The sequence below is a fragment of the Lutra lutra genome, chromosome 10, assembly GCF_902655055.1.
Source record: "Lutra lutra chromosome 10, mLutLut1.2, whole genome shotgun sequence".
Classification (NCBI taxonomy): domain Eukaryota; kingdom Metazoa; phylum Chordata; class Mammalia; order Carnivora; family Mustelidae; genus Lutra; species Lutra lutra.
Genome location: NC_062287.1, coordinates 107,975,652 through 108,000,521, shown reverse-complemented (window position 1 = coordinate 108,000,521; position 24,870 = coordinate 107,975,652). Strand labels below are relative to the sequence as shown.

Genomic DNA, 24,870 nt, shown 5'->3' with positions numbered 1-24,870 from the left:
AAGAACCAGACTCCGGGGCACCTGGGTGGCTCAGTGGGTTAAAGCCTCTGCCTTCGGCTCGGGTCGTGATCCCGGGATCTTGGGATCGAGCCCCGCATCGGGCTCTCTGCTCAGCAGGGAGCCTGCTTCTCTGCCTACTTGTGATCTCCGACTGTCAAATAAATAAATAAAATCTTTAAAAAAATAAATAAAAATAAAAGCAAGTAACAAAGGAAAAGCAATAGGATACTCTCTTCACAGACTTCATAGACTTCATAACTCATTAAAACAAACAGCATGTTGTGTAGGCATGTATGTGTGAGTACACTTTTTTTTTTTCTTTTAAAACATGTCAAGGGGGGGCGCCTGGGTGGCTCAGTGGATTAAAGCCTCTGCCTTCAGCTCAGGTCATGATCCCAGGGTTCTGGGATTGAGCCCCACATCAGGCTCTCTGCTCAGCAGGGAACCTGCTTCCCTCTCTCTCTCTGCCTGCCTCTCTGCCTACCTGTGATCTCTGTCTGTCAAATAAATAAATAAAATCTTTAAAAAAAAATTAAAAAAATAAAACATGTCAAGGGAATGACACAGAATACTGGGTGATGGTGCACGGCCAGCAGTGTAGGGAGGGATGAACACTGGGTGGAACAGTGGGTGGACACTCCACGTAGCCCCTTAAGTATTGCAATGGGCACACTGTGATTCAATGTGTTAAGTTATACATATGTGAATTTTATTTATTTATTTGACAGACAGAGATCTCAAGTAGGCAGGGAGGCAGGCAGAGAGAGGGGAAAGCATGCTCCCTGCTGAGCAGAGAGCCCCATGCCGGGCTCGATTCCAGGACCCTGAGATCATGACCTGAGCCAAAGGCAGAGGCTTTAACCCACTGAGCTACCCAGGCGCTCCTTTTATTTATTTTTGTTTAAATATTTTATTTATTTATTTGAGAGAGAGAGAGAGACAGCGAGAGAAGGAACACAAGCAGGAGGAGTGGGTGAGGAAGAAGCAGGCTTTCTGCTGAGCAGGGCGTCCCATGCGGGACTCTATCTGAGGACACTGGGATCATGACCCCAGACTAAGGCAGACACTTAACGGCTGAGCCACCCAGTCGCCCCAAATACACGTGAATTTTTAAAAGAGGATCATGCAAGAATCAATAATTGTGTGTCATTAACCCAAGATTGTAATGAATCCATTCTGTCAACCTGAAGTCGGCCTCCTCAAAAAAAAAAGTGAGTTGACTCTTCAAATCCGGGCCAGGCAAAGGAGAAACCGAAATGAGTGGGAGGGGTGGTTAACTGTTTTCACTTTTCTCTTCCTGTTTTTTCAGAGCCTGGGAAAGCAAGTCAGAATTTCCAATCTTTTCCAATTCCCACATGATTCCCTAATTTAGAACGAATTTGGTCTTTCTCCATCTGGGGAAGAATCTGCTGCCCGCCGTGGGGCATCTATCTTCCTTTGGAGATGAGCAAAAAGGCCGGCGTGGGGTTACTCCAGCCTCCTCCCTCACCCCGCATAAGGGCTAGGAGATAGGAGACGATACCCCCGTCGAGAGGTCACTTGATGGGTAATTAGTGGAAATGCTCTGGCCACCGGTTGGAATCTAGCAGTAGGCCCTGGGGAGATGGGCGGGGGGAGAGGGGGAAATGACCCTGCTGCTTTAGGCGGGCCCCAGGGGTCCGGGACCTTCTAAGACACAGACATCTGGCTGCAGAGAGGCTCTGGAGATTTCCGCCTGCCCATCCACCGCTCCCCAGGACCCGCAGTAGGGATGAACCCTAAACGCATTTGCATCTTAAACCCACGAGCGCCCGGGCCCCCCTAGCTAGCGGGAGCGGACGCGGCCCGGCCTCGGTCGCCCCTGGCGTGCAGCAGGCTCCGCGGAGCCCACGGTGCGAGCACAAGCACTGCCGGTGGAGAGGTCCGGTCGTCCCCTTTGCCCCGCTGCTTTAGATTGGGGTGGATGGCTAATTTTTAAAAAAATGCTTCTGCCGCGACGACCACCAAGAAGCACCTTCAGCGATTAGGAAACCGTGTGGAGTTCAGCCACCTGGCCTTTGCGGGCGAAGCAGGCCCGGGCCTTTCCCTGCGCAGGGCAGACGGCCGCAGCCAGCAGCCCTGGCTGGGCTCCAGACCGGGCCTGGGTGACATCACCACACTCCTCCGATCAGCGGGAGGGGGCCCCGAAATCCCCTAAAAACATTGTGAGTAATCGCCGGGCCCGCCCTCCAGGCGGGGCCCAGACCAAGGGAGGGAGCCCAGCGGCCTCGCCAGCCCCGGGAGCGGCGCCGCGACGAGCAGCTTCTTAGTCCCCGGAGCGGCGAGCGCCTGTTCCCAGCCTCCGGCAGCGGCGGCGCGCGCGGCCTCTAGTCCTCGGCGGGGCGCGCACTTGGCCCCGCGCGGGAGTTGGTGTTGACGGCGGCGGCGGCGGCGGCGGCAGCGGCGGCGGCGTCGGCGACAACGCAGCGCGCAGGCGCGGCCGGTTTCCCGGCAGTGACGCGGCGGCGGGCGCGCGCGGCGCATTTCCGCCTCTGGCGAATGGCTTCGCTGTAGCGCGCGCTGCGGGCCCAGCTGCGACCCCGGCCCCGCCCCCGGGACCCCGGCCATGGACGGTGAGGGCGCCCTCTGAGCCCGCGGGGTGGCCGCGTCGGGGCCGCGGGGACAGCGACGGGAGCCCCCGCGCCGCCTTCCGCCCCTTCCTGCGCCGATGGGCGCTGCGCAGGGAGCGGCCGGCCGGATGGTGGCGCGGGGCGGGGCGGGCTTTGAAGGGTCTGACTCAGTTTCCCCTTTGGGTGGCGGGGTCTTGACTCAGTATCCTCCTGGGGGGGGCGCGGTGGCGGTGAGCTTTGACTCAGTTTCACCCCGGGGCCATGGGGGCGGTTCTGACTTAGTTTCCTTGTTAGAGGAGAATGTATCTGACTCAGTTTCCTCCCAGGATGAGGGGTGCGGAGTGCTCTCCCTTAGTTTTCCTTGTGAAAGTAGAACAGGTCCTGACTCCGTTTCACTCCATAAGGAGAGGGCACTGTACCCAGTTTTCCCATAGGAAACAGGTGTTTCTGCCTTCTTTGCCCCTTCTTAGTTCCACCGCAGGCTCTAGGGAGCAGGCCCTGACTCAGTGCCCTTCGGAGGGAGGGAGCCTGGCTCCATGTCCTCTCCGAGGGGCGGCAGGCCCTGCCTGGTAAGGATGGGAAGTGGGCTTGTGCTGACCCCTGTCTCCCTCCCCTTTCAGACCTGTTTCCCCTCATCTTCCCGTCTGGTAAGTGGACCATCCTTTCTCAGTGACTGGGGAGGAGCCCCCCAAGGTTTGGGGCAGGGAGGACAGCGGCCTGAACGGGGCTGGTCCGGGTTTCGCCTGCAGAGCCTGCCCAGGCCTCTGGCCCTTATGTGGAGATCATCGAGCAGCCCAAGCAGCGGGGAATGCGCTTCCGCTACAAGTGCGAGGGCCGCTCAGCGGGCAGTATCCCAGGCGAGAGGAGCACGGATACCACCAAGACCCATCCCACCATCAAGGTCAGCATGGCTGTTAGTGGTGGGGTGGGGGGCCCAGAGTGGGTTTGCAGGAACTGTGGAAGCCCAGCGGGCTCGCCTCCAGGCCTGGGTGCAGTCAGTGTCTGGGAGTTGGGACTGGAATTCCTGAGTGTCTAGATGTTCTCTGTACTTTGAACAGATCAATGGCTACACTGGGCCGGGGACGGTTCGCATCTCCCTGGTCACCAAAGACCCCCCTCACCGGCCTCACCCCCATGAGCTTGTGGGGAAAGACTGCCGGGATGGCTTCTATGAGGCTGAGCTCTGCCCAGACCGCTGCATCCACAGGTGAGCTCCTGACCAGCAGGGTGTGGGGGTGAGGTAGGGGGACAGGAGGCAGGGGGACAGGAGGCAGGGCAGCTGTGCAGCTGTTACAGTGGGACTCCATCCTGATCACAGGGCAGAATTCCTCACTCCTAGTTCTGCAAGCAGACTCTCTTTGCCTTGGATTATCTGTTTGTGCATCTCCACTGTCAAGTAGATATGAGCTCCATGGGATGGGGATGGATCTCTAATCACCTCTGAACCCCCAGAGCAACTTCACTTATGAAAATAAAAACAGTTTTAGGTTGGAGGAACAGCCGACTGGTGGAGGGGAGGCCGGGGAGCCGGCAAGTCAGGAAATGCCTTTCAGTTAAGGCTTGAGTAGTGAGAAAGAGTGGAGAAGCATGGAAAAAACAGTCCAAGCAGAGTGAACAAATGCACAGGCCTTGAAGTGGAGGGTGAGTTTAGTGTGTTCGGAGAACAAAAAAAGCCACTGCGGCTGAGGGTAGGGGACCAGCAGGTGCTGTGGCTAGGGCCAGGACGCAGGGCACAAGTGCTTATCAGCCAAGGTAGGGAGTGGGTTTCTTTGCAGCACAGGAGGAAGCCATTCGAGGGGGTGAAGCGGAGTGGTGATCTGGAGAATGGGTGGAGGAGGGAGGGGAAGACTGGGCAGAGACAATGGGACTCATTCCTGGGGGGGGGACTCAGTTTCCAGAACCTGGGGATCCAGTGTGTAAAGAAGCGGGACCTGGAGCAGGCCATCAGTCAACGCATCCAGACCAATAACAATCCTTTCCAAGGTGAGGGGTGAGGGAGCAAAGGCTGGGGCCTGGCGGAAGCACCCCCACCCTCTGTCCCCTTTCTGAAGCCACCTTCCTTGTGTCTCTCCCTCATTGGCCAAGACTCCTAGTACAGCTGGAATTTTGCTGTCCATTCAGTACACACTCCCATTTTAGTGTTGGGGAAAGTAGGAGCCAGTGAGGGGACATGACATCCAGGGTCACAGATGGGTCACACAGGTCAGTGATGGGTCTAGATTCTTCTCTCTCTCCTCCTTTAGGACTCCCACTGTCTGACACACCCTTGAGCAATCCTCCCAGCCCTGAGCTCCTTGCCCCGTTCCCCCATTCCCAGCCATGCCTCCCCATCTCCTGACCATGTGTTTTTGTGGCAGTTCCCATAGAAGAACAGCGTGGGGACTATGACCTGAACGCAGTGCGGCTCTGCTTCCAGGTGACAGTGCGGGACCCGGCAGGCAGGCCCCTCCGCTTGTCACCTGTCCTCTCTCATCCCATTTTTGACAACCGTAAGTGGCCAAGGAGCCATGGGAAGGGGAGAGGGACGAGCCTGGAAGGAGGAACAGGGTTGGCTGGGAATGGCCTGCATGAGGAGCTGTGGCTTCGTTCAGGCATCTGGCGCATTTGTCATCTCTTCTGTGTCCAGCTCTGTGCTGGCTGCGGGGACAAGGCGAAGAAGACCCCGAGCTGCCCTGAGGCGTAGCTTCCAGGCCGGCCGGGAGTCAGAGGGAGGACAGGCCCTTTGAGGGAGGACAGGCCCTTTGAATATGTGAGGAGAGGCTGGCGTGGCCAGAACTGTACTAACGACTCCTGGAAATGAACTCCCAGGAAGATGATGGCACAGAGTAGTAATTGAATGATGAAAGCTCACAGGAAGTTCACAGATGGACTGGGCCATTGTCGACCAATTGGAGTCTTTTAATTAAGTAATCGGCCAGGATGAATTGAAAATAAAAGGGCTCTGGAGCCCTAAGGATAGGAAACCAGAAGGAAGTAGAGGTCAGGAGGGAAGGGTTTGTTGCCAAGCAGGGACCCTGAAGGTTGCTTGGGTGTGGTGGAAAGAGAGAAGGTGGGACCACACTGGCTCCCCCACACTCTAAGCCCCATGAGGTCAGGGATGTTTGGGTTTTGTGCGTTCTCCGTGCCTGGCATGGCGCCGGGTGCACAGGTGCTAGTGCGTAAACAGTTTCCAGAAGAGTTGGGGGCGGGGAGCCACGGGATCGGTGCACCTTGGCCACAGAGGTGTGGTCAGCAAGCTGTGGGCAGCCTTGACTTTGGGATGGACAGAGATGTTGTATCTCACGGGGGCCAGCCTTGGAGACGTCTGCTGGACGGTCCTGGGCTTCCTCCCCCACCTCCACACCCTCAGGCGCCCCCAACACCGCGGAGCTGAAGATCTGCCGGGTGAACCGGAACTCCGGGAGCTGCCTCGGTGGGGACGAGATCTTCCTGCTGTGCGACAAGGTGCAGAAAGGTACGCACCAGGAAGAGGGCTGGACTCTGGACCAGGAGGTGAGGGGCAGGGCTGAGCAGAGACGGTGAGTGTCGGGACACTGGCCTGCAGCGCCCCCCAACCCCTCGGGGGCGGCAGAGTGATGGATCTCCTGGGACAAATCTCAGCCCCTGGGACGGAGCAGGCAGCCGTGCGAGCTGAGCACAGTGACCCACACCGCTGCCTCGTCCCTTGCAGAGGACATTGAAGTGTATTTCACGGGACCAGGCTGGGAGGCCCGAGGCTCCTTTTCACAAGCTGACGTCCACCGACAAGTGGCCATTGTGTTCCGGACACCTCCTTACGCGGACCCCAGCCTGCAGGCCCCCGTGCGGGTCTCCATGCAGCTGCGGCGGCCTTCAGATCGGGAGCTCAGTGAGCCCATGGAGTTCCAGTACTTGCCAGACACAGGTACACAGCTGGGAGGGAGGCAGCGGGGCCATCGGACTCCTGCCAGCAAAAGCGAGGCCAGGGCTAGAGGTCGGCTGCGGGGGGCGAGGGCCACGCTCTGCAGTCGGGGCAGGGGTTCGTGCGACAATCATACTGTCTGTTTGCCGCGGTTAATAGTAAGGGCCCTGAGTCCTTACTACGGGTCTGGTCCTATTCCAAGCATATCGGCGAATTACCTGATTTTAGAAGATTGCGCCTAACTTGCCCCAGGTCACATCGATGATCACAGAGTTAGTATTGAAACCCAGGCTCTCTGGCTCCGGGCTCGTGCTGCCGCGCTGTGTCTCTTGCCACGACCACATCGTCATGATTTTGGTCCAGGCTTTCGGGCACCTGACCGCATTAGGAACAGCTGGAATGATCTTCAGTCCAAAGCCCATCATCTAGCCTGAGAGTGTTTGCTGCCCTCGGAGCGGTCTAATAGAGTTTGGAAAGCGACCCCTGAAACGGCCATCCGTTCGTTCTGCAAATAATTAGCAAGCGCCCGCTCGTGTGCCAGGGCCCGTGCTGGGGCCTGTGAATACAGAGATGACTAAGATGTATTCCCTGCGCTCCGGGAGCTCAGTCACATGAGAAAGACAAACACGCAGAACAGATTTTTAAGTGACAGAGTGACGTGTGAGACGGAGGGAGGTGTGTGCAAAGAGCTGGAGATGGCCGCAAGGGATGGGAGCGTTTAAGGTGGAGAAGGACCCAGAAGTTCATTCTCCAGGCTGGTGGACAGGCACCTGGAGGTGCGGGGATGTTGGAGGGTGCCCACTGCGTTTGGGGACAGCCTCGTGGGAGCTGCCAGTGGGCAGTGAGCCGGGGCTGGCAGGAGGGCCTTGAGTGTCAGGCTCAAGGTATTCATCCAGGATTTCGTCCTAAAGGCAGTGGGGAGCCACCAAAGGTTTAAGCAAGGAAGGGACGCCAGTGGATCTGGACGCTCACTCTGGGAGGAGTGAGTAGAGGATCAGAGAGGAAGAGCCTCAAGGCAGGGAGGCCGTTGCAAAGAAGATGGCACGGTGGTCCAGGAGATGTGCTGTGAGCCTTGAGCGAAGGGCCAAGGGCCTCTCCACCGCTGTCCTCCTCGGGACCCGCGCTCCAGCTCCTGCCTTGGCTTGGACCGCTTGGTCTTCGTAGGCTGGGCTCACACCAGTGCTTCCCTGGCCGCCTCCAGGCTCAACGCTCCAGCCTCACTTCCGGTTCTCTTACCTCACGCTGTGTCTCTTCCTCAGAACTCCTGTCCCTTGTATGTAGTTGTATCCCTGTCCCCCTGTCACTAGGGTGTCAGCCTTCAGGGCAGCAGGCATCTCGTCTACTTGCAGCCATATCCACAGTGGCTAGAATGGAGCCTGCATGCGGTGGGTGCTCGGTAGATGTGTGTTCGTGGATGGTGGGCAGTGAGAGGAAGGAGGACGTTGAGGACGATTTCAAGGTTTCTAACTTTGGTGACAGGGCACATGGGTGGTGTAGGGACACTGGTGGAGGAGGAAGCGAGTTTTGGAGGTGAGATGATGAGGCTGGCTCTGGACATGGCGTTGAGTACTCTGGAGTTACCCACTTGCCACAGTACTTAGAAGCAGTTCTGGAGGTTCCGGACGGAACTAGGCAACCATCAGGGATAAGAGTATGGGTCTCTGTCGGTCTTCGGCAAGCCTGTTGTGCCTCAGCTGCCCCAGAGCGCAAAGATCGTGGCCAGGCCTGGATCCAGGCTGGAGGGAAGCTAGGACGTAGGCAACGCCGGTGAGAGAACAAGCTGGAGACAGGGTCCCACAAGGGCTTCTGCCCCCCAGAGTGTGGCCCCTTTACCTGGAGGCATCCACGTGGCCTTTGGGGGGGTCACAGTCACTAGCAGAGGCCTTCTGAGAAAGTTCTGGGCTTCTCAGAGTTGTTGCTTGTCACGATATCCTGCGGCTCTTCTCATTGGCAGGGAGGCTTTGGAAAAAGGGTCTTACGGAAGGGTCATCATCTTCCTCCTGAGCGTCCTTTGAAAGCTCTGGGGATCCAGCTGAAAAGAGCAAGGCCCACTTCTCCCCGTTACTTTTCTAGATGATCGTCACCGGATTGAGGAGAAACGCAAAAGGACATACGAGACCTTCAAGAGCATCATGAAAAAAAGCCCCTTCAATGGTGAGAGGGGCAGTGGAGAGCATTAGAGGGAAGGGGGTGGGATGGGGAGTCAGACTAGGAAGGGGCTGGGAACTGACCAGCCTTCCTTGCCCCACAGGACCCACTGACCCCAGGCCTCCACCCCGGCGCATTGCAGTGCCTTCCCGAAGCACAACTTCCGTCCCCAAGCCAGGTAAGAATTTCTGGTTGCCCCATCGGAACTACAGGCTCAAATCCGTTTGCCTGTGGTTTAGATACCTGGGTTGGGAGGATGAGCAAGCAGTCAGCTTCACCCGCAGTGTCTGAAGCCTGCTCTCTGTTGGGCCCTTGTTTCTCAGGGCTTGAGGCCTGAGGCCCAAGGGCTTGAGGCTCTGATGTTACGTACATCAGAGCCATTAGGCGAGTGGTGAAGACGTGCATTCCCAGGCCTTCTTACAGACGGACGCCATCCGGGGCTGCGGAAGCATGGCCCAGGAACCAGCTAATGCACTAATGAGCACTGCGGTCTGGGAACCACTGTGTCAGCTAAACCCCGTATTGGATGCCTTGGGAGACAGTTGAAAAATGCAGTCTTTTCCCTCAGCTCTCTGTAGAATTAGGGACTCAAAATCTCCTCTAATGTAGCAGAATGTACGCTCTCATCTGTAGCTCAAAAAAGAGTAAGAGGGTCCTGCTTCAGGCCATGACCCCGGATGCTCCTTGGGCTCCTGGTGTCTTGGGCCTTAGTTTTTAGCTGTCAAGTGAAGTTTTACCAGCTGATCCGACAGCATCCCTTCCTCTCAGAGGGTGGGAGAGCTCGGGGGGCTGGAGGAGGTGAGGATAGAACCACATAGGTCAGAAGGAGTGAAAGGAGGGAGTGAGGGTGTTGGCTGGGACCTTCTAGGGAGGGGCTGATCCTAAGCCCTACCGATAGGGGCTGGGGCACAGACAGCGGGGTGGGTCTCTGAAACTTTCTCTGAGCCCTGACTCTCTGTTTCTCTCTCCCAGCTCCCCAGCCCTATCCCTTTACGCCATCCCTCAGCACCATCAACTTCGAGGAGTTCTCCCCCATGGTCTTTCCTTCGGGGCAGATTCCAAACCAGACCCCTGCCTTGGCACCAGCCCCTGCCCCAATCCTGGCCCCGGTCCCGGCCCCGGCCCCAGCCCCGGCCCCAATCTTAGCCCCCCCGGGCCTCGCTCAGGCTGTGGTACCCCCCGCCCCCAAGACCGCCCAGGCCGGGGAAGGGACGCTGTCGGAGGCCCTGCTGCAGCTGCAGTTTGACGCTGACGAAGACCTGGGGGCCCTGCTGGGCAGCAGCGCTGACCCCGCCGTGTTCACAGACCTGGCATGCGTCGACAACTCGGAGTTTCAGCAGCTGCTGAACCAAGGTGTATCTGCGGCCCCACACACAGCTGAGCCCATGCTGATGGAGTACCCTGAGGCAATAACACGCCTGGTGACGGGGTCCCAGAGGCCCCCTGACCCAGCTCCTGCTCCCCTGGGAGCCTCTGGGCTCCCCAACGGCCTCCTCTCAGGGGATGAAGACTTCTCCTCCATCGCAGACATGGACTTCTCAGCCCTTCTGAGTCAGATCAGCTCCTAAGTGGGTGACACTTACCCCCGCCTGGAGCACAGGGTTGCAGGAGATCTAAGCCCTCCCAAAGCAAGCACTTACGGATTCTGGGGGGTGTGCTCCAGCTGCCCCCAACTTCTTTGGGTAATGTCTTCCAGGGGTGGGGGGAGTGTATTTTATTCTTTTATTGGCAGTGTCTATCTCTCTCTCTTTTTGGAGGTGCTTAAGCAGAAGCATTAACTTCTCTGGAAAGGGGGGAGCAGGGAGGAATCAAACTCTTCCCCTGTGCTGATGTTCAGCTCCCTTCTCCTTATAGGGAATTCTGGGGGCGCCCATTCCAACCCTCCAGCTTCTAATACTCTCCTAGAGAGAGGGACAGGCTGGAGCTATGGCCTTTGAGGCCACAAAGCCTTATCACCAAGTGTCTTCCTCCAATCATGGATTGATTCCCACCTTGTGCCAAAATAATGCCCCTTACCAGCCCCTCTGTGGTGCTGGCATTGTCCTTGAACTAACACCAGCGTTTGAGGGCCTGGCCTCCTGGCCCTGCAGAGGTCTCTGCCAGCTCTTGCCTTGCTCAACTGTGGCTGGAGGGAACTGGTGGGACAACACTGGCCCTTTCCAGGATCCAGGGAGGTTCGGTCTGAGACTTCTCTGTTTCCCCTTTTCTCAAGTGCCTTAATAGTAGGGCTAGTTGTTTGGAGAGTAGGGGGGGAGGGCAGGCTGGCAGCTCTCCAATCAAGAGGCTCAGTTTTTACTGAAGAATCAAAGCAGTTGGACTCTTGCTCTTTCTACTCTGAACTAATAAATTCATTGCCAAGCTGGCCGGAGATTTCCCTTCTTTCAGCAAATAGCACACCTTGCTGGACATGAGTGATCCAGAACTGGATGAATCCGGAAGCTTGCGGTCTGAGGATGGCCTCAGGAATGAAATGCCCAGGGCATGACAGCCCGCAGCTAATGCGGGTGCTGTCCCAGCCCGGGGAGAGGCGGGTAGGGCCCACCGGTTGTGGGGATGGAGTAGTTTCAGGAAGGGTGGTGTCACAGAGGCTATATCAGCTTTAGGTCTTAGATCAACAGAGTAGGGTGTTTACAGAGCATTTACCAGCGTTCGAGAGTGAGGAGGGTAAGAGAGACCATGTTGGAAAGATTTGATGGGCTCAGGCTATAAAAGACCAAGGACTCTGGACAAAGAGGTTTGAATTTCATCTCTTGGATGGTTAAGGGAAAGTCTGCATCTGCTGGGGAAGAGGAGATTCCAGGTAGAGGCCTTTGCTTTGACATCCCGTTCTGCCAGAGCCAGAGAAAAAGTCTGCAGCCCAGGGAGGCCTAAACAAAAGCTAGGCCACAGCCCGAAGAGGGGGAGCTGGACGTACTTCCGGTTTAGCCCAACGCAGGCGCAGTAAAGCAGTCTTCGTGAGAGGCCTTGGCCCGCAAGACCCTGCCTTCTCAAGTGCGCAGGCGCACAGAGAGCATTCTGCAAGGGTCTGGGGCGGGCGATGCGCTGCGGGGAAACCCCGGCCCTGAGTCTGGCGGCGGCTAAATTCTGGCTTCGGGCTGCTGCGGGAGGCGAAGGCAGTCGCTTGTGGGTTATCGGTGGGGCCTGCAGCAAAAGCTAGCGCGTCCCCTGGGAACAACAGGCCCTGGCTGCAGACGCCGACGGACTGTGCCTGCGAGGACGACCCCAGCAGGTGCGGAACGTGGGGGTACCAGATAACATCTGGAGAGCCGAGCCTGCACTCCAGCCTCTGGCCCAGGGGGCGGAGCCAGGGGTGGGGCCCGAAGCAGGTGGGCCACTCAGGGATCAGGCCAAGTGCAAGGGCGGCCCCGAGCGCGGTTGCCAGGTCAAGACCCCTGCGAACCCGCGGGGTAGCTCCCGGAGAGGCGGGGCTTGATGGAACCCCAGCACCGGGGGCGGGGCTAGGGCGAGCCGCGCGAGGCATCCGGAGGGCTGAGAAGGGTCCGGAGCAGAGGAAGCGGTTGGCTTAGCTGAGCAGTGTTCGCAGCCTGAGTCCCCCGGGGAACGGGAACGAATGAGCCCTAGTCCTCCCAGCCAGGCCACGCCTCCCCCTTGGCTTTCCCAGGGTCATACGGTCACCTCTTAGGGGCAAGGGAGCGCCAGCCTACCTAAAGAAAGGAGGTGCAGCCTGCCTTGGGGGGCAGCACCTTGAAAAGTGAGAGGGCCTTTACATCCGGGCATAGTCAAGCTCTCATTGATCCCTAAACTCCATCCCTCCCCCTGCCCTGCAGGTCCACCTCTGTCCCTTCTGCCCCTGATCTCCTTCCCTCAGGTCTGGTTCCAGGGCAAGTGCCTGGCTGGGCCAGCTCCCAAGACAAAGCAGAGTAGGTGTGGGGTGTGAACATCTGCTTCCCAACAGACCAATAAATGTTTGTGGGAGAGAAGCCAAGGGGTGGCCTAGCTTCAGAGAACGCCTCAGTGAGTGCCAACCTAACCTGGACCAATGGTCCAAAGGCCTGTCCTTCTAAGTGGTCCGGGAACCTGGCTGGAGCTTCTGGAGGCAAAACCCCTTCCCCCATCATGTCATGAACACCCGCACAGACACAAATAGTAGTAGCTTCTTTACTCCCTGAAGTCCCCTTTTCTCCACAGAATATTTACAAACAGGGACAGGGTAAGGGGGACTTCACCAAATTCCGGGAGGGGGAGTGGGGCAGTGCTAAGATGCGCCTCGGAGCGCAGGGAGAGTTCCTGAGGAGGGCCCAGGGCCTCTGCTGTGCCCCAGGTGCCCTGAAGGGCCTGAGCAGTAGCCAGCAGGTCCCCAGCCAGGCTGAGGCTGGACCAGACAGTCAGCTCAGTCCAGATCGGTGGTGGGTGTGCCCAGCTGCTTGGATGCCAGGAGCAAGCGGGTGGCAGCGCTCTCCGACTCAGCCTGAAGCCTCCGGTTGTTGTGCCGCAGGCTCCGGACCTCCTCCTCCAGGGCTGCCCTGTCCGCCCTCTCCTGGGGTGGGGGGAGGCAGGTGTCACGACGCTGGATCCTTTCCCAAGGCAGCCCTGTACACTCCCTGCTGACCCCCAGCCCACCCACACTGTCACCTTCTCCAGGTCCTCCTGCAGCTTCCTGAGTGTGGCCTCCAGGTGAGAAACCTTCTCGGACAGGCTCCCGGGTTCTGGCCTGAGGACAGAGGGGTCAGGTCACAGGACCAGGCAGGCAGCAGCACCTCTGCCTGCCCCCCGACCCACTTAAATGGGACAGGCCCAGCTCCTGTGTTCACAGACTTCTATGTCCAGAAAAGCAGAGCCCTGCCTGGGACAAGGCTTAGTTCTCGTCATGGGCACCGACGGTGGTCACACGCGCACAGTGAAGGGACTAGGTCCGGCACAGGGAGGCTTACTCGGCATCGGCCTTTGGCATTCCCTTGCCATCTCCATTCTCCGGGATGGGCTGTCCTGTGGGTGGACACAGGGATCACGTGGGCAGGTAGGTAAAAGGAGAAAGCCCCACCCTATCCCGGCTCCAGCCTCAGCGTCCTGGTGGCCTCACCCTCCCGGGACAGTGACTGCAGGATGGTGTTGCAAGTGGAGGCGATCTCTGAGATGGACTGCCACTCATCTTCCAGGGTCTCACTGCCTGCCTCCGACATGACTGTGGACACAAGGAGGTGGCTCAGCCAGGGAAGCCCAAGCCAGCCACTCTGAGCCCCCCACCACCCTGCCCCACCTTGCCCTAGACTCACTTTTGCTGATGGAGTTCCGCAGAGACAAGGTTCGTGGCAGGAAGGAGGCCCTCAGCTCTGGGGCCGGGTCGTCCCTGTCCTCACCACCACTGGGGCTGCCTGGCCCATCCTGGGGGGGTATGAATGGGTATGGATGCAGAAACGTCCACCACCATCACTGTGCCCACCCCTGCGCTTCAGGCTCCAGAGTCTCGTTTCTGCTCACCTGGGTGGGGGGTGTCTCCCTGCCAGTACTGGGTGCTGCCGGCTTGGCCGTGGCGGCCAGGAGGAGGTCCGGGGTGGTGTTGGGCAGGACTGGGGCCTCGTCTGACAGGGAACTGGGCAGAGCAGGGACAGCTCAGCAAGGGAAGCTGCACAGCCCCTGCTTTCCGGACCACGCCGGTCCAGCCTCACTGCGCCCGGAGAGGAGGGAAGGCCAAGAGGGGGTACCTGCGGGGGGACGGTGAGTGCTGGCTGTGCAGGAACTCAGTCCTCTCTTCAGCCAGATCCCCAGGCCCTGTGGGACTGCCACTATCGTGCAGGCACAATTGCAGCAGCTGCTTCGTGGTGGGCAGCAGGGTCACCACCCCTGGGGCCTCCTCCTGCACCGGCTCCGGGGCAGGACGCCGGCTGGGCTCCTGCAGAGATAGCGTGTACAGCTCCGAAAAGCTCCTGCAGGGAGGAGTGGGCTGTGTCAGGCAGGAATGGCCTGTCCCCAGTGTCCTGCATCTCCAACCCCACTCCCAGCTGTCCCTGAGGCTCACTTCCAGGAGGAGAGCTCTCCAAACTCCCTAACAATGAAAACTGTTTGCCTGACTGCTGGCCATTTTTCAGGCCCCAGTACTGCCTCTGCATATCCCGGGCAACTTGCTCGGAACACCGATTTCTCCATCTGTGAAATGGGGATAACAGTACTGGTCCACAGCTTGCTATGAGGCTTTAAATACTAACACAAGTAAATCACTTAGCGTGGAGATCTAAAACCTACTGCTCGTGAACCAAATCCAGCCTGTGTGCCTTTTTCTGTTTTAGCAGATGCGACTGTTCTTGTACTCCTGTGAGCCAAGAGTGGGTTTTACATTGTTAAACCATTGAAAGAAATCAAAAGAATATTTCATGGCACGTGAAAATTAAGGAAACTCGAATTTCAGTGCCCACAAAGTTTTAGTGGAATAAAGAAAACTCATGCATTTACCAGTCGTCTACGGATGCTTTTGTGCTACAGCAGAGCTGTGTACCTGTAGCAGAGACCAGATGGCCCAGAAAACCTAAATATTTACTCTCTGGCGCTTTACAGAAAAAGTTCGCATGTCCTGGCTAAGACAGCAATTAATCAATAGCATGTATGTGTTTTGGATGATCCTTTAAAAAAAAAAAAAAAAAAAAAGATGGGGCTGATTGTTAGATCCCGAGCAGTAAAAACAGCCTGTTTAATTGGCTTCACGCTGCATATGACTCCCAGGGATTAAGAGACAGAGTCTCTGGAGGAGATCCTGCCTCTCCCTAGGTACTCTCTGGGGAAATGCTAACGGCGACCCGGGAGGCACGGGCTCCGAGGTGGCCAGCGGCCGGGTACTCCCGCCTCCCCGCGTCCCGGGCCTGACCTGCGGGGCCGGCCGCTCTCGTCGGGGGGCAGGACGGTGACGCAGACCTTGGGCGCCGAGCGCAGGAGCTGGGCGGCGGCCTCGGAGCCCAGCGTGGGCAGCGTCTGGCCGCACACGCGCAGCAGGCGCGCCCCCGGCCGCAGCCCCGCCGTCTCGGCGAACGTGAAGCGCTCCACGTGCGTGATGAAGCCCTCGGCGTCCACCTCGAAGCCCAGGCGGCCTTGGCCGTCGCGGGGCAGCGCCAGCTCGCGGGTCTCGCAGCCGCGGCTCACCAGCTGGGGCGGGGCGGGGCGTGAGCGGGGAAGGGGGGACCGCGCCCGGGGCCGCCCGGACCTCCCCGCACCCACCCCGCGGACCCAGAGTCTGGGGCTCAGCGCAAGCCACCCGCCGGAGGACCCCCCAATTCCAGCTCTGCCAAGCGCCAGGGCTGGATCTCACCCCCTGGCCCCGGGTTTCCCCTTTACACGGGAGAGGCGGCGGGAGCGAGGGGTTCCACCGCCCTCTCCGCCCTCCGAGCGCCCGCCCTGACTCCGGGGCCTCACCTGCAGGCGCGCCACGACCTCGCCTACGGCTTGGCCGGGGGACCCGTCGAACCGCAGCGTGATCGCCTCACCGCGGCCGTGGTACAGGTCGAGCCGCTGCTCCGAGAAGGTCCAGGCCAGCACGTCGCGACAGGCGCAGTTGAAGACCACGCGACCGTCGCGCGGCGCCACGAGTACCAGCGCCTCGGCCGAGATGCCCAGCAGGCAGGGCACCTCGGCGTCGTCGGGACCTCCGGCCTCGACCCCAGCCCCCGCCGCTCCCCGCGCTCCGGGCGCCGCGCGCACGCCCCACACCAGCGCCCCCGCCGCCTGCAGCTCGGCGCCCGGGCCCCGAGGGGGCGCCCGCCGCCTCCCGCCCAGGGAGGGCAGGCCGAAGCGCGAAGCCGAGTCCAGCGACGTGGTGGTCACCTCGTTGGTGGCCAGGTCCTGCAGGTACTGCTGACGCGTGCGCGTGGCCATGGCGTGGAACTGGCGTGCGTGGCCCGCTGCCTGCTCGCCGTTGAGCGCCTTGGCCAGCAGGAAGGCGCGGAAGTCGGAGTTGGCTGCGAAGGGGCCTCCGCCCTGTGGCAGAGCTGGTCCAAAGGCCGGGGTGTCCTGGGTGCGGCTCACGGCCACCCTGAAGGGAGGGAGGTGGGAGTCAAGGGCAACCGGGAGGGCCCCCGATATCGGCAGAACTGAGACCCCCCGGGGCACCCACCTGTAGGAGGTGTGCGGAGTGCAGGGCTCGTCAGCCCGCACCACCAGGAACACGTGCTGGAAGTGTGAGCGGATGGTGGTAGGGGAGAAGGGCTTGCTGCCGGGCTCCTGGAACACGATGGTCACGATGTCGTTGCCGATGTGGCGTTTCCGCAGGAGCTGGGAGTTAGACGGTGGGGGATGTAAGCCGGACCTGTCTGTCCTCCAAGGCCCTCCACATGCAGTCAGGCCAGAGCCTGGGTGTCAGCGGCTCCCCCATCTGCCCCTGGTCAAGGTCTGGGTGTTTGCCTTTGGGGAAGATTGTTAAGGCTCAAGAGAAGCCAGGCCAAGGTTCAAATGCCTCCGCCCACACAACACCGCTGCAGGGGTCCCCAGAGGCTCTTGGCTACCCCCCCAAGCTAGCCCCCTCACACCTGCTGCTGGTTATTGGGGGTGTAAGGCAGCATCGTGGACACGTGGAACATGATCTCGTGGTCCTGGTAGGTGGTGTAGAGGGAGTGCGTGCCCGTGGAATCCGCTGCGGCCAGGGAATTGGAGACACAGAGGGAGAGGAAGGGGAATCTTCTTGAACTTGCCTTCCCTGCCTGAGGTCTGGAGCTCCTGTGTCCCCAATCAGCAGGTGAACAACCCCTTCCCGCCACGGGCCATGAGGTCTAGGGGCCTCAGCTTTGGCTGCTCCCTTCCCCTTCCCCCACAGGATCCAGGCAGGCCAGCCGAGACAGAATGAAGACTGAAAGGAGGAATGGCCCGCTATGAGGGAGGCGGGGGTGGATGTCCCGGGAGAGGACAGATGTCGGCCCAGGCACCAGCATGTGGGGAGCAGCTGAGAGTGGGAGGCAAGACTGGTGCTCCATAAGGGGCCCTGGGACACTTCCAACCAGAGAAGCAGGCGTGCTCTCCAGGAAGCTGGGCTGGCGGACTATGTGTGTGGTGGGGGGGGGGGGGGTGCCCGCAAACCCCCTTGGCCCCAGCTCAGATGGTAGGACATCAGGGCCTCGGGGGACGATCCTAGTCCCTCCTTCCAGCCTATGGCTCGCTTGGCCCCCACAGCCCCTGACCTGTGTCCTCAGCCTACCCAAAGAACTCTGCAACCCCGAGCCTGGGCCCAGGCCAGCATGGGGTAGAGAAATGACAAAGCAGCTGGTTCCCGCCAAGGCTGTCTGCCCCCCTCTCCCCAGCCCCCCAGGACCTCACTTTTGGTGTCCAGTTGGGCCCTGTAGCTCTCAAAGCCTTTGAGCCGCACCACGTCGCCCAGCAGGGTGAGGAACTGCATGAAGGCGGGTCCTGCCTCCCGGTTGTTGTACATGTCCTCCTCCGAGGCCTGGCCCGCGCGGCAGTACAGGATGCCCACCTTGCGCTGGAAGCTCAGCTGCCGGGATTGGGGGTGGGGAACAGATGGAAGGCCCAGGCCTCAGTCTCTGGGGTCCCCCCCAGGTTTGGGGAATGACCCGGGGGCCGGGCTGTCTCTACATGTGTCCCTGAGCGCCACCCTCCCTAAGCCTCCTCTGGGTCTTCTAAGAGGGTTCAGTAGGTCCTGCTGCTAGTGGTCTGGAGAAGTCACAGGTGAGAAGGGACCAGGAGGGGCATTGGTTCTCGAGTGACCTCTTGAGAGAGAGGAGGTGATTCGTGGAGAAGACCCAGGCAGAGTGTGCTTGATCCCAATAAATGTTCCCATTGTTCTCCTCCTTATCTGAAGGTTAGCCTGTCCTCCCCTCCCTCAAATCCCAGGCACCCCCAGCCCAGCCTCTGGAGGCCTTGAGCCCTGTACCACCTTCGCTTGCCCTGCCCCTGGCTCCTTTGACTTCCTCCCATCGGGGGTTAATCGTGCTGAGGTCAAGGTTCTCGGGCCCCTCCAGCTCAGGCCTCCTTTCTTCATATGAAACTTGTCTACACCCACAGACCCCACTTTGAGTGGGTCCCTCGGAAGCCCTGCAGCCCCGCTTCCGCCCCCGCTTCCCCTGACAGCCCACAGGCATGGCTTCGTCCTGGCACGGTCACACCACAGCAGGCACTTGGAACAACTAAACTTCATGTTGCCTGAGACCCTAACAACCCCACCCGCCCTGGTCTGGGCCTCTTCTCCACCCATGGTTTTCGCCCTCAGTGACTGCAACAGCTGTCTCCATGGAAACACACTCCAGTCTCTGCCTCCAGCCCCAACCTCTCTTCTGAGCTCCAGACATACTTCTCCAGCTGCCCAGATGTCCTTCCCTCACCTGGACGCCTCATCTCCTCATGGATGCTCCCATCCCACCCATCTACCCCTGGACTGTCCTCTCCCCTTCACATCTGCATCATCACCGCCGGGTGTGGCCTGGATGACTGCAACAGCCTTTGGCCTGGCCTCCCTGACCCTCCAGTCTGGCCCCCATACTCCAGCCAGAGGGCTGCTCTACTTCTCATATCTTCCATGGCTCCCCAGTGCCCCCACCACCAAATGCAAGCCTTCCCCCAACCCCTTCCCCCCAAGCACAACTCCAGCCACACAGAACTCCCTACAGGACCCCAATGTGACCTGCTCTGATTCTAGGCTTTCACACAAGTTGTTCCTTCTGCCCAGAAAATGCCTGCTTTTCCTGACTTAAACTCTTACATTTCTACCATGACACTAAACCCCCAGCCAAGGCAGGGCTGTCAAAACAAACTTCGTGCCCCATGGAGCCTTCAACATTCCCCTTTCACTGCTCCACAATCTCTCACAATTCCCTGTAGGTCGGTCTCTCTCTTTCCCCCATGCTGGCTGCGAGCTACTCAGAGACAGCACCTCGTCTGGACATGTCTCCAGCGTCCACTCTGGGGCCTGGCACCAAGGTTGAGGAAATGTTTGTTGAGTGGCTGACAGATTGAATGACACAGAGGAGGAGAATCAGAGCCAGCAGGCAGCTTTCAGCATAGGCTAGGGAGGGACTTCCACTGCCCCATAGTGGGATAGGCAGCCCCAAGGCGTAAGCACCCCGCACTGAGAGGAGACTACGTAGCACCTTGCCGGCCAAGTGGACAGAGAATGAGAATGAGAGGTGTGTGCAGGAAGGGGAGGGGATGGTCAGACCAATGCTTCTCAGCTGAAATGTACATAGGAATTAACTCGGGACCTTCTTAAAGTACAGCCTCTGATTCAGCAGATTAGAGGTGGAGTACAGGGCCCCCAAATCTGCATTTCTAACTAGCTCCCAGATAATGTGGATGTTGCTGCTGGTCTACAAATTTTACTTTGAGAGGCAAGGTTCTGGATGACCTCTGCTGCCCTCTCTGAAAGGCCAGCTCTCCTGGGTCACCCTCCGGCCCAGGATCAGGGTCAAGGCTGGGTCGCTGGGAGCTGGACAGGCTGGGTTCTGACCAGGTGTATGTAGCTGTTGGGTTGGGATCCGAGGGGGGACCCCGCCGGCCACTCACCACTTGCTCATCCAGCGTGAGCAGTGTGCGTGGCACCTTTGGTGAAGCTGAGCCCAGGCGCAGGCAGGTCGGGCTCAGCCGCGGAGCCACGTGTTCCAGAAGCTTCCTAGGGGACAGGCCCCGTGGGGGCCCCGGCGGCAGCGCATCTTCCGAGATGGTGCCTCGGAGGGTCCGGAGCTGAGGAGGGGATGTACGGATCTCAGAATCCATACAGGTTTTCGAGGAGGCAATCCGCGGTCGGATCTCAGGACCCTCGCCCACCTGTGTGGTCCGCACGATGATGCGGTAGCTGTGCAGAGTGCCCCCTCCGCTGCTTTCCTTCTCTTCCCTCCGCAGGCTCACTGCCACCGGACCCAGCACCTCGTCCAGTCCGAAGAAGTTCTGATGTTCTGGTGGGGAGGGGGGCCCGGGCCGTGGATGACTGGTCCCGCCCTCCTGGGAGTCCCACCCGGGCTCGACCACGCCCATCTCGAAGCCCCGCCCACGCCCCATCGCTTCTCCTAGTGCAGACCTTAGACTAAGGCCACCTCCCTCCGCTGCCCCGCCTACATCCTACAAGGCCAAATCCCTATTCGTGCGGCCTCCCTGATGCTCGGCCCTCTGCCCCGCCCCCTAGGCGGCTCCGCACACAGCACGCCTTGCCCCCGACGCAGGGGGCCAATGCCCGCCTGCTAACAGGTCTACGTCCTGCAAGGCCAAGGGCGCGCCACGCCCATGCTCCGCGGCAGGATGTAAGCGGCCCTCGCTTCTGACCGCCGATGAGAAGGAACAAGTTTCCCACAAGGGTGCAGAGGCTCTCAGACCTGTTTCCACCTCACAGAAATGTTGATGGGAAATCTCCCCCCAGCCCGGAGGGGCAGGAGGAAGAATCAGATGGCGGCCAAAGGCCTTAGGAACATGGTTAAAGCTCGGCTCCGCAGGGCGGTCTTGGCCCCAGAGGCAGAGCACGGTCCTTCATATGGCCAGGAACTTAACAGGGAAGGGACAACTCGTGAGCCCTACTGTGTGCTCCCCAGGTGACAGGGACTGCCGCCCAGCCAGGCAGCCCTCTCCTTACCTTTGCCATAGAAGTACTTGCGGTAGTAGCCGGCGCCCAGGTCTGCGTGCTCCAGGCTGTAGGCTGAAGTTCGGTTCTGTGGCTCTTCCAGGACGGACACGGCGGCGTTGGGCAGTGCAGGGGGCACGGGTGGGGGCACGGGTCCACCCAGGCCCAGCTCACCCTCACCCCCAAGCTCACTCACAAAGCCAGGCGCTTCAAGCAGCAGGTCCGAGCCCGCAGAGCGGTCCTCAGCAGAGGCCGGAGTCCCAGAGGCGGCCTCCGCGTGGCCCCCTGTCCCCCGCGGCTTTGGAGCCCAGTCAAAGAGGAGACTCTGCACGTCATAGTGGGCAAACCAGTGGGGCTCAGGCACTGGCGGAAAGGCGGGCTCCGGCTCCTCGGCCGGCAGCCCCAGCAGGGCCAGCGGGTCACTGAAGAGCCGGGTGGGGCCCGCGGCAGGGCGGCTGGCCTCCTCGTGGCTGTGGGCACGGGCACGCGGGCTGGCTGGTGTGGGGGGCCGGGCCTCGCCCGCATCGCTGCCGCTGCGCAGGAGCGGGCCTCGGGCTGGCCTTGGCTCGAAAGTGTGCGGTGTCAGCGGTGGCCGTGCTGGCTGGCGCAGCTTGCGCGCAAAGAGGTCATCCGTGGGTGCAGGGGCCGCGCCCCGCCGAGGGCTCCCCACGCCGCCGCCTGCCCACATGGGCGTGCTGTGGGCCTGGCTCTCCGGGGAACGGGTCGCATTGGCGGGCACGGGGGGTTGGTGCCCGGGCAGCAGGCCAGTTCCTGCCCTGAGGAAGGAGGGGGCTGCTCAGAGGGGCCTGGGGAGAAAACAGGAACCCAGGCCCCCAGCCTGGTCCTCCACCACGCGGGTTGGCTTCCGGCCCCCTCCGCGACCATCAAAGCCGCTTCCGCTTTCCTGGCCACTTCCTTGTCTGCCTTAGGCTGAGGTTTCCAGCCCCCTCCTGAAGCTAAGCAGTGGTCAGGGCCAGGGGCTGGGCTGTCCCAGTCTTGGCCCTGGAGGTTTGGAACCCGGGCAGCACCGAGGCTGCCAGGGTCCCTCAGTTCCTACTCACACACCTTGGCTTTGGCCTGGGCCCAGAATAAGGGTCCCTACCAAGTCCTGGCCCAGTTGGACAGATGGTTTGTCCCGCCTGGGACGGGAAACCCATGGGGCCACTGGTGTCTGGGTCCGGCCCACTTGACAAAGGGAGGACGTCCTGTCCCCAGAGACCTTCCTCCCTGCCCCTCCCACTTCCTCCAGGGTCCCTGAGGAGCTGAGCACCCAGAAGCTGGGTCTCAATGTCCTGGCTCTCATGGCCTCAACACCTCAAGGACACAGGGGTTCCCGGGGGCACTGGCAGGGCAACAGAAACGGCAGGAGGACTTCCTTCAGTACAGGAAGTGGCCCCAACTCTGAGCCCAGCCCCCTTGCCCAGCCCCATATCCTGAGGAAGGTGCTGGGGTCACACCAGCCCAGTCATGGGACCCATCACCCCGGCCTGAAGGACAGGCCCAGCCAGGCTCACTCTCTGCAGGAGACTGTGGCCATGCCTGGGGGGCAGGGGAAGGAGTCACACAGATGGAACCCCTTTGCAGGAACTGGGACCATGGGACCTCTGCCTACCTGATGCTGACAGGGGAGTCTGAGTCCCATGTGACAAATGCTCAAACTGAGGTCCAGATAAAGGGAGGCTCTTTGCCTGACATAACCCCACATTACAGCTAGGATTTGAACCCGGGTCTGCCAATCTCCCAGGCCTAAACAGTGCGGTACCTGCCCACAACTGTCCCTGTATATGTAGGTGTGAGGTGAATGGGGGTTGGGCTGAGGCTCAAAGTCTCACAGGATGTAAGACTGAGACACCCAAGGCACCAGGGACCTGCTAAATGCGGAAATGTGTGGAGACCCAAGGGCAGGTGCAAAGGGTGGTGTGAGAAAGTTGGGGGAGGGGGACAGCCCCAAGTGGACCCAGGTTGGTGTAGGCAGGCAGGGCAGGGATATGGGACCCTCCACTGGCAACACAGACAACTGCTGGCAGGTCTTGGTCCATCCTCCAGTGACGCTGTGTGTGGCTGGGCTAGGACAGGGCAGGGGCAGGGGTTCTGTGCAGCCCTGATCCAGAGCTCCAGGACCCTGCAAGGGTAGGCCTCCAAGCTTGGGGTGCCTCCTCCCATAGTTTCTCCTAGGACAATGTCTGACACCAAGGCTGAGCCTCTGTCCTCTCATCTCTAAAATGAGGTTACCCCTTCTGCCCTTTCCCAGCACCACTGAGAGACTGAAAGGAGGTTCGAGAGTGTGAAGCCGGCCATGTGTTAAGTATGTGGTGGTGAGGCAGGCCTTTGGTCCATGTGCCAAGCTCTCGGGCCTGGGCTGTGATGTGTGTGTTGGGGTGGGAGGGGACATGAGAGGGGAGCTGTATATGCCCCTGTTCCGTGTGGGCTGAGCTCTGTGTATGTGTGCGTGCACAGCCCATGGGCTGCCTCTTGTTCTGGCCCAAGGCTGGGCTCTGGCCCTGCCTTTGGGGGTGTTCTTGGGCTCTGCCCCCCACCCGGCAGCTTCACACAGGGTCTATTGAGGCCGGGACATTCCTTGCAGCCTGTGTCACTGGGGGGAGAGGGCCGGCCCCGCCCCCACAGATCCGGAAGGCCTGGCTGCCCCAGGAGGAGGTGCTGGACGCTTCCCAGCACATCTGGAGGTCATGACCCCATTTCTGCTGCCAGGGGGCGCGACAGATGTTTCCTCCCAGGCCAGACCTCAGACTGGGGGGCGGTGTGCGAAGGCTGGGGAGGAGGCCGTCCCGATATCAGGGGAGCCCCAGGACAGGGGGAGCCCCGCACAAGGCCGGCCGCAGGGGCAGTCCACAGCGCCGCCCAGAGGAGTCGGGGGCCGCCGCATCCAATCGCCCTCACACTGGCCGGGCGGGCCGGGCCGTCACGCAAGGAGAGTGGGGGCCGCCACCCGGCCGGACGTAGGGGACTGGACGTGCTGACTCGGGACCGGAGCCCGGACGGAGGTTAGGAGGGTGCAGGCAGCGAACGCGGCAAGGATCCCCCTTCCACATACACACCACCCGGGCCCACGCCAAGCCACCTTTCCCCCTGTCCGGCCCGACCGCGGTGCTTCCACTCCCCCGCTCCCGCCGGTACCTCTGGGTCTCCCGCCTGGTGGCCGCCTCCCGCGCTGGGGTCCCGCTGCCTCTCCCGCTACCGCTCGGGCGCTGGCTCCGCCTGGGGGCGGGGCCGTGGGGGGGCGGGACCGCAGTGGAGCGGGCGGACCCAGCCTGGGAGCAGTCTACTGCGGGAAGTTCAGAGGGCGGGGACTGGAGGCCCTGGGTCGGTAAGGTTGGCGCTCAGTTGGAGCACCCAAACCGAGTCCAGCCCAGTCCGGCCCTGCTGTTGGGCCTCCCGCCTCAGCTGAGAAACGCAGAATAGTGTGCCTGCTTTCCAGACCACCTGGGAGGGCTACAGCAGGATTCCTTGTGTCCCCTCCTCCCCTTGCCCTCCTCCACCCCACCAGGCAGGTGCCCAGAAACTGCGACCATTTAAGAGCACTCACTAAGCACTGAACCCTGCTCTACACACGCTCTCATTCTTAAAACACCTTAGACAGGTGTTCTCTCTTCTTTATAAGCTGAAGAACTTCAGGTTCAGAGAAAGGCTTTCACCAAGGTCAAGGCTGATCATTTTAGGCAATAACCTCATGAGCTGCAAGTCTGAAAATACAGGGGTGAGAAACTGAACAAACTGAACTTCAGATGAAGGCTTAAAAAGGA

General features: G+C 60.2%; 2 protein-coding genes and 1 long non-coding RNA gene across 4 annotated transcripts; 2 read left to right on the top strand and 1 right to left on the bottom strand.

Moving 5' to 3' along the window:
- The first annotated feature begins 2,206 nt into the window (after positions 1–2,206).
- Positions 2,207–10,979, top strand: RELA (RELA proto-oncogene, NF-kB subunit). Of its 2 annotated transcripts, none has more exons than XM_047691041.1 (11): positions 2,207–2,591; positions 3,209–3,235; positions 3,338–3,489; positions 3,647–3,795; positions 4,480–4,571; positions 4,946–5,077; positions 5,938–6,042; positions 6,259–6,471; positions 8,542–8,622; positions 8,720–8,794; positions 9,589–10,979. In XM_047691041.1, exons 1-11 carry the CDS (start codon positions 2,585–2,587, stop codon positions 10,182–10,184), a joined length of 1,629 nt encoding a protein of 542 aa, XP_047546997.1. In that variant the 5' UTR covers positions 2,207–2,584; the 3' UTR covers positions 10,185–10,979. The 2 variants fall into 2 exon arrangements, with proteins under 2 accessions (XP_047546997.1, XP_047546998.1); XM_047691042.1 differs by lacking the exon at positions 2,207–2,591 and adding an exon at positions 2,656–2,748.
- Positions 10,980–12,721: 1,742 nt separating this feature from the next.
- Positions 12,722–24,332, bottom strand: SIPA1 (signal-induced proliferation-associated 1). Its single transcript, XM_047691040.1, has 16 exons — positions 24,245–24,332; positions 21,122–21,885; positions 20,326–20,453; positions 20,065–20,241; positions 17,866–18,040; positions 17,085–17,188; positions 16,673–16,830; positions 15,976–16,591; positions 15,434–15,708; positions 14,280–14,501; positions 14,056–14,167; positions 13,851–13,959; positions 13,658–13,759; positions 13,509–13,563; positions 13,210–13,288; positions 12,722–13,114 (listed from the first exon to the last, which is right to left on the bottom strand). Exons 2-16 carry the CDS (start codon positions 21,795–21,797, stop codon positions 12,968–12,970), a joined length of 3,135 nt encoding a protein of 1,044 aa, XP_047546996.1. The 5' UTR covers positions 21,798–21,885; positions 24,245–24,332; the 3' UTR covers positions 12,722–12,967.
- On the top strand, positions 13,110–15,194 carry LOC125078407 (uncharacterized). Its single transcript, XR_007120882.1, has 2 exons — positions 13,110–13,251; positions 13,734–15,194. It is a non-coding gene; the product is annotated as an uncharacterized LOC125078407 (long non-coding RNA).
- Positions 24,333–24,870: the final 538 nt, after the last annotated feature.

Coding starts and splice junctions, on each gene's coding strand:
- RELA (XM_047691041.1), top strand. Junction 6,472..8,541: donor CCAGTACTTGCCAGACACAG/GTACACAGCTGG, acceptor TTACTTTTCTAG/ATGATCGTCACCGGATTGAG. Junction 8,795..9,588: donor AACTTCCGTCCCCAAGCCAG/GTAAGAATTTCT, acceptor TCTCTCTCCCAG/CTCCCCAGCCCTATCCCTTT.
- SIPA1 (XM_047691040.1), bottom strand. CDS start 21,797: ATGTGGGCAGGCGGCGGCGTGGGGAGCCCTCGGCGGGGCGCGGCCCCT. Junction 20,454..21,121: donor CAAGTACTTCTATGGCAAAG/GTAAGGAGAGGG, acceptor CCTCCCCACCAG/AACATCAGAACTTCTTCGGA. Junction 15,709..15,975: donor AGGTCGTGGCGCGCCTGCAG/GTGAGGCCCCGG, acceptor GCCCCGCCCCAG/CTGGTGAGCCGCGGCTGCGA.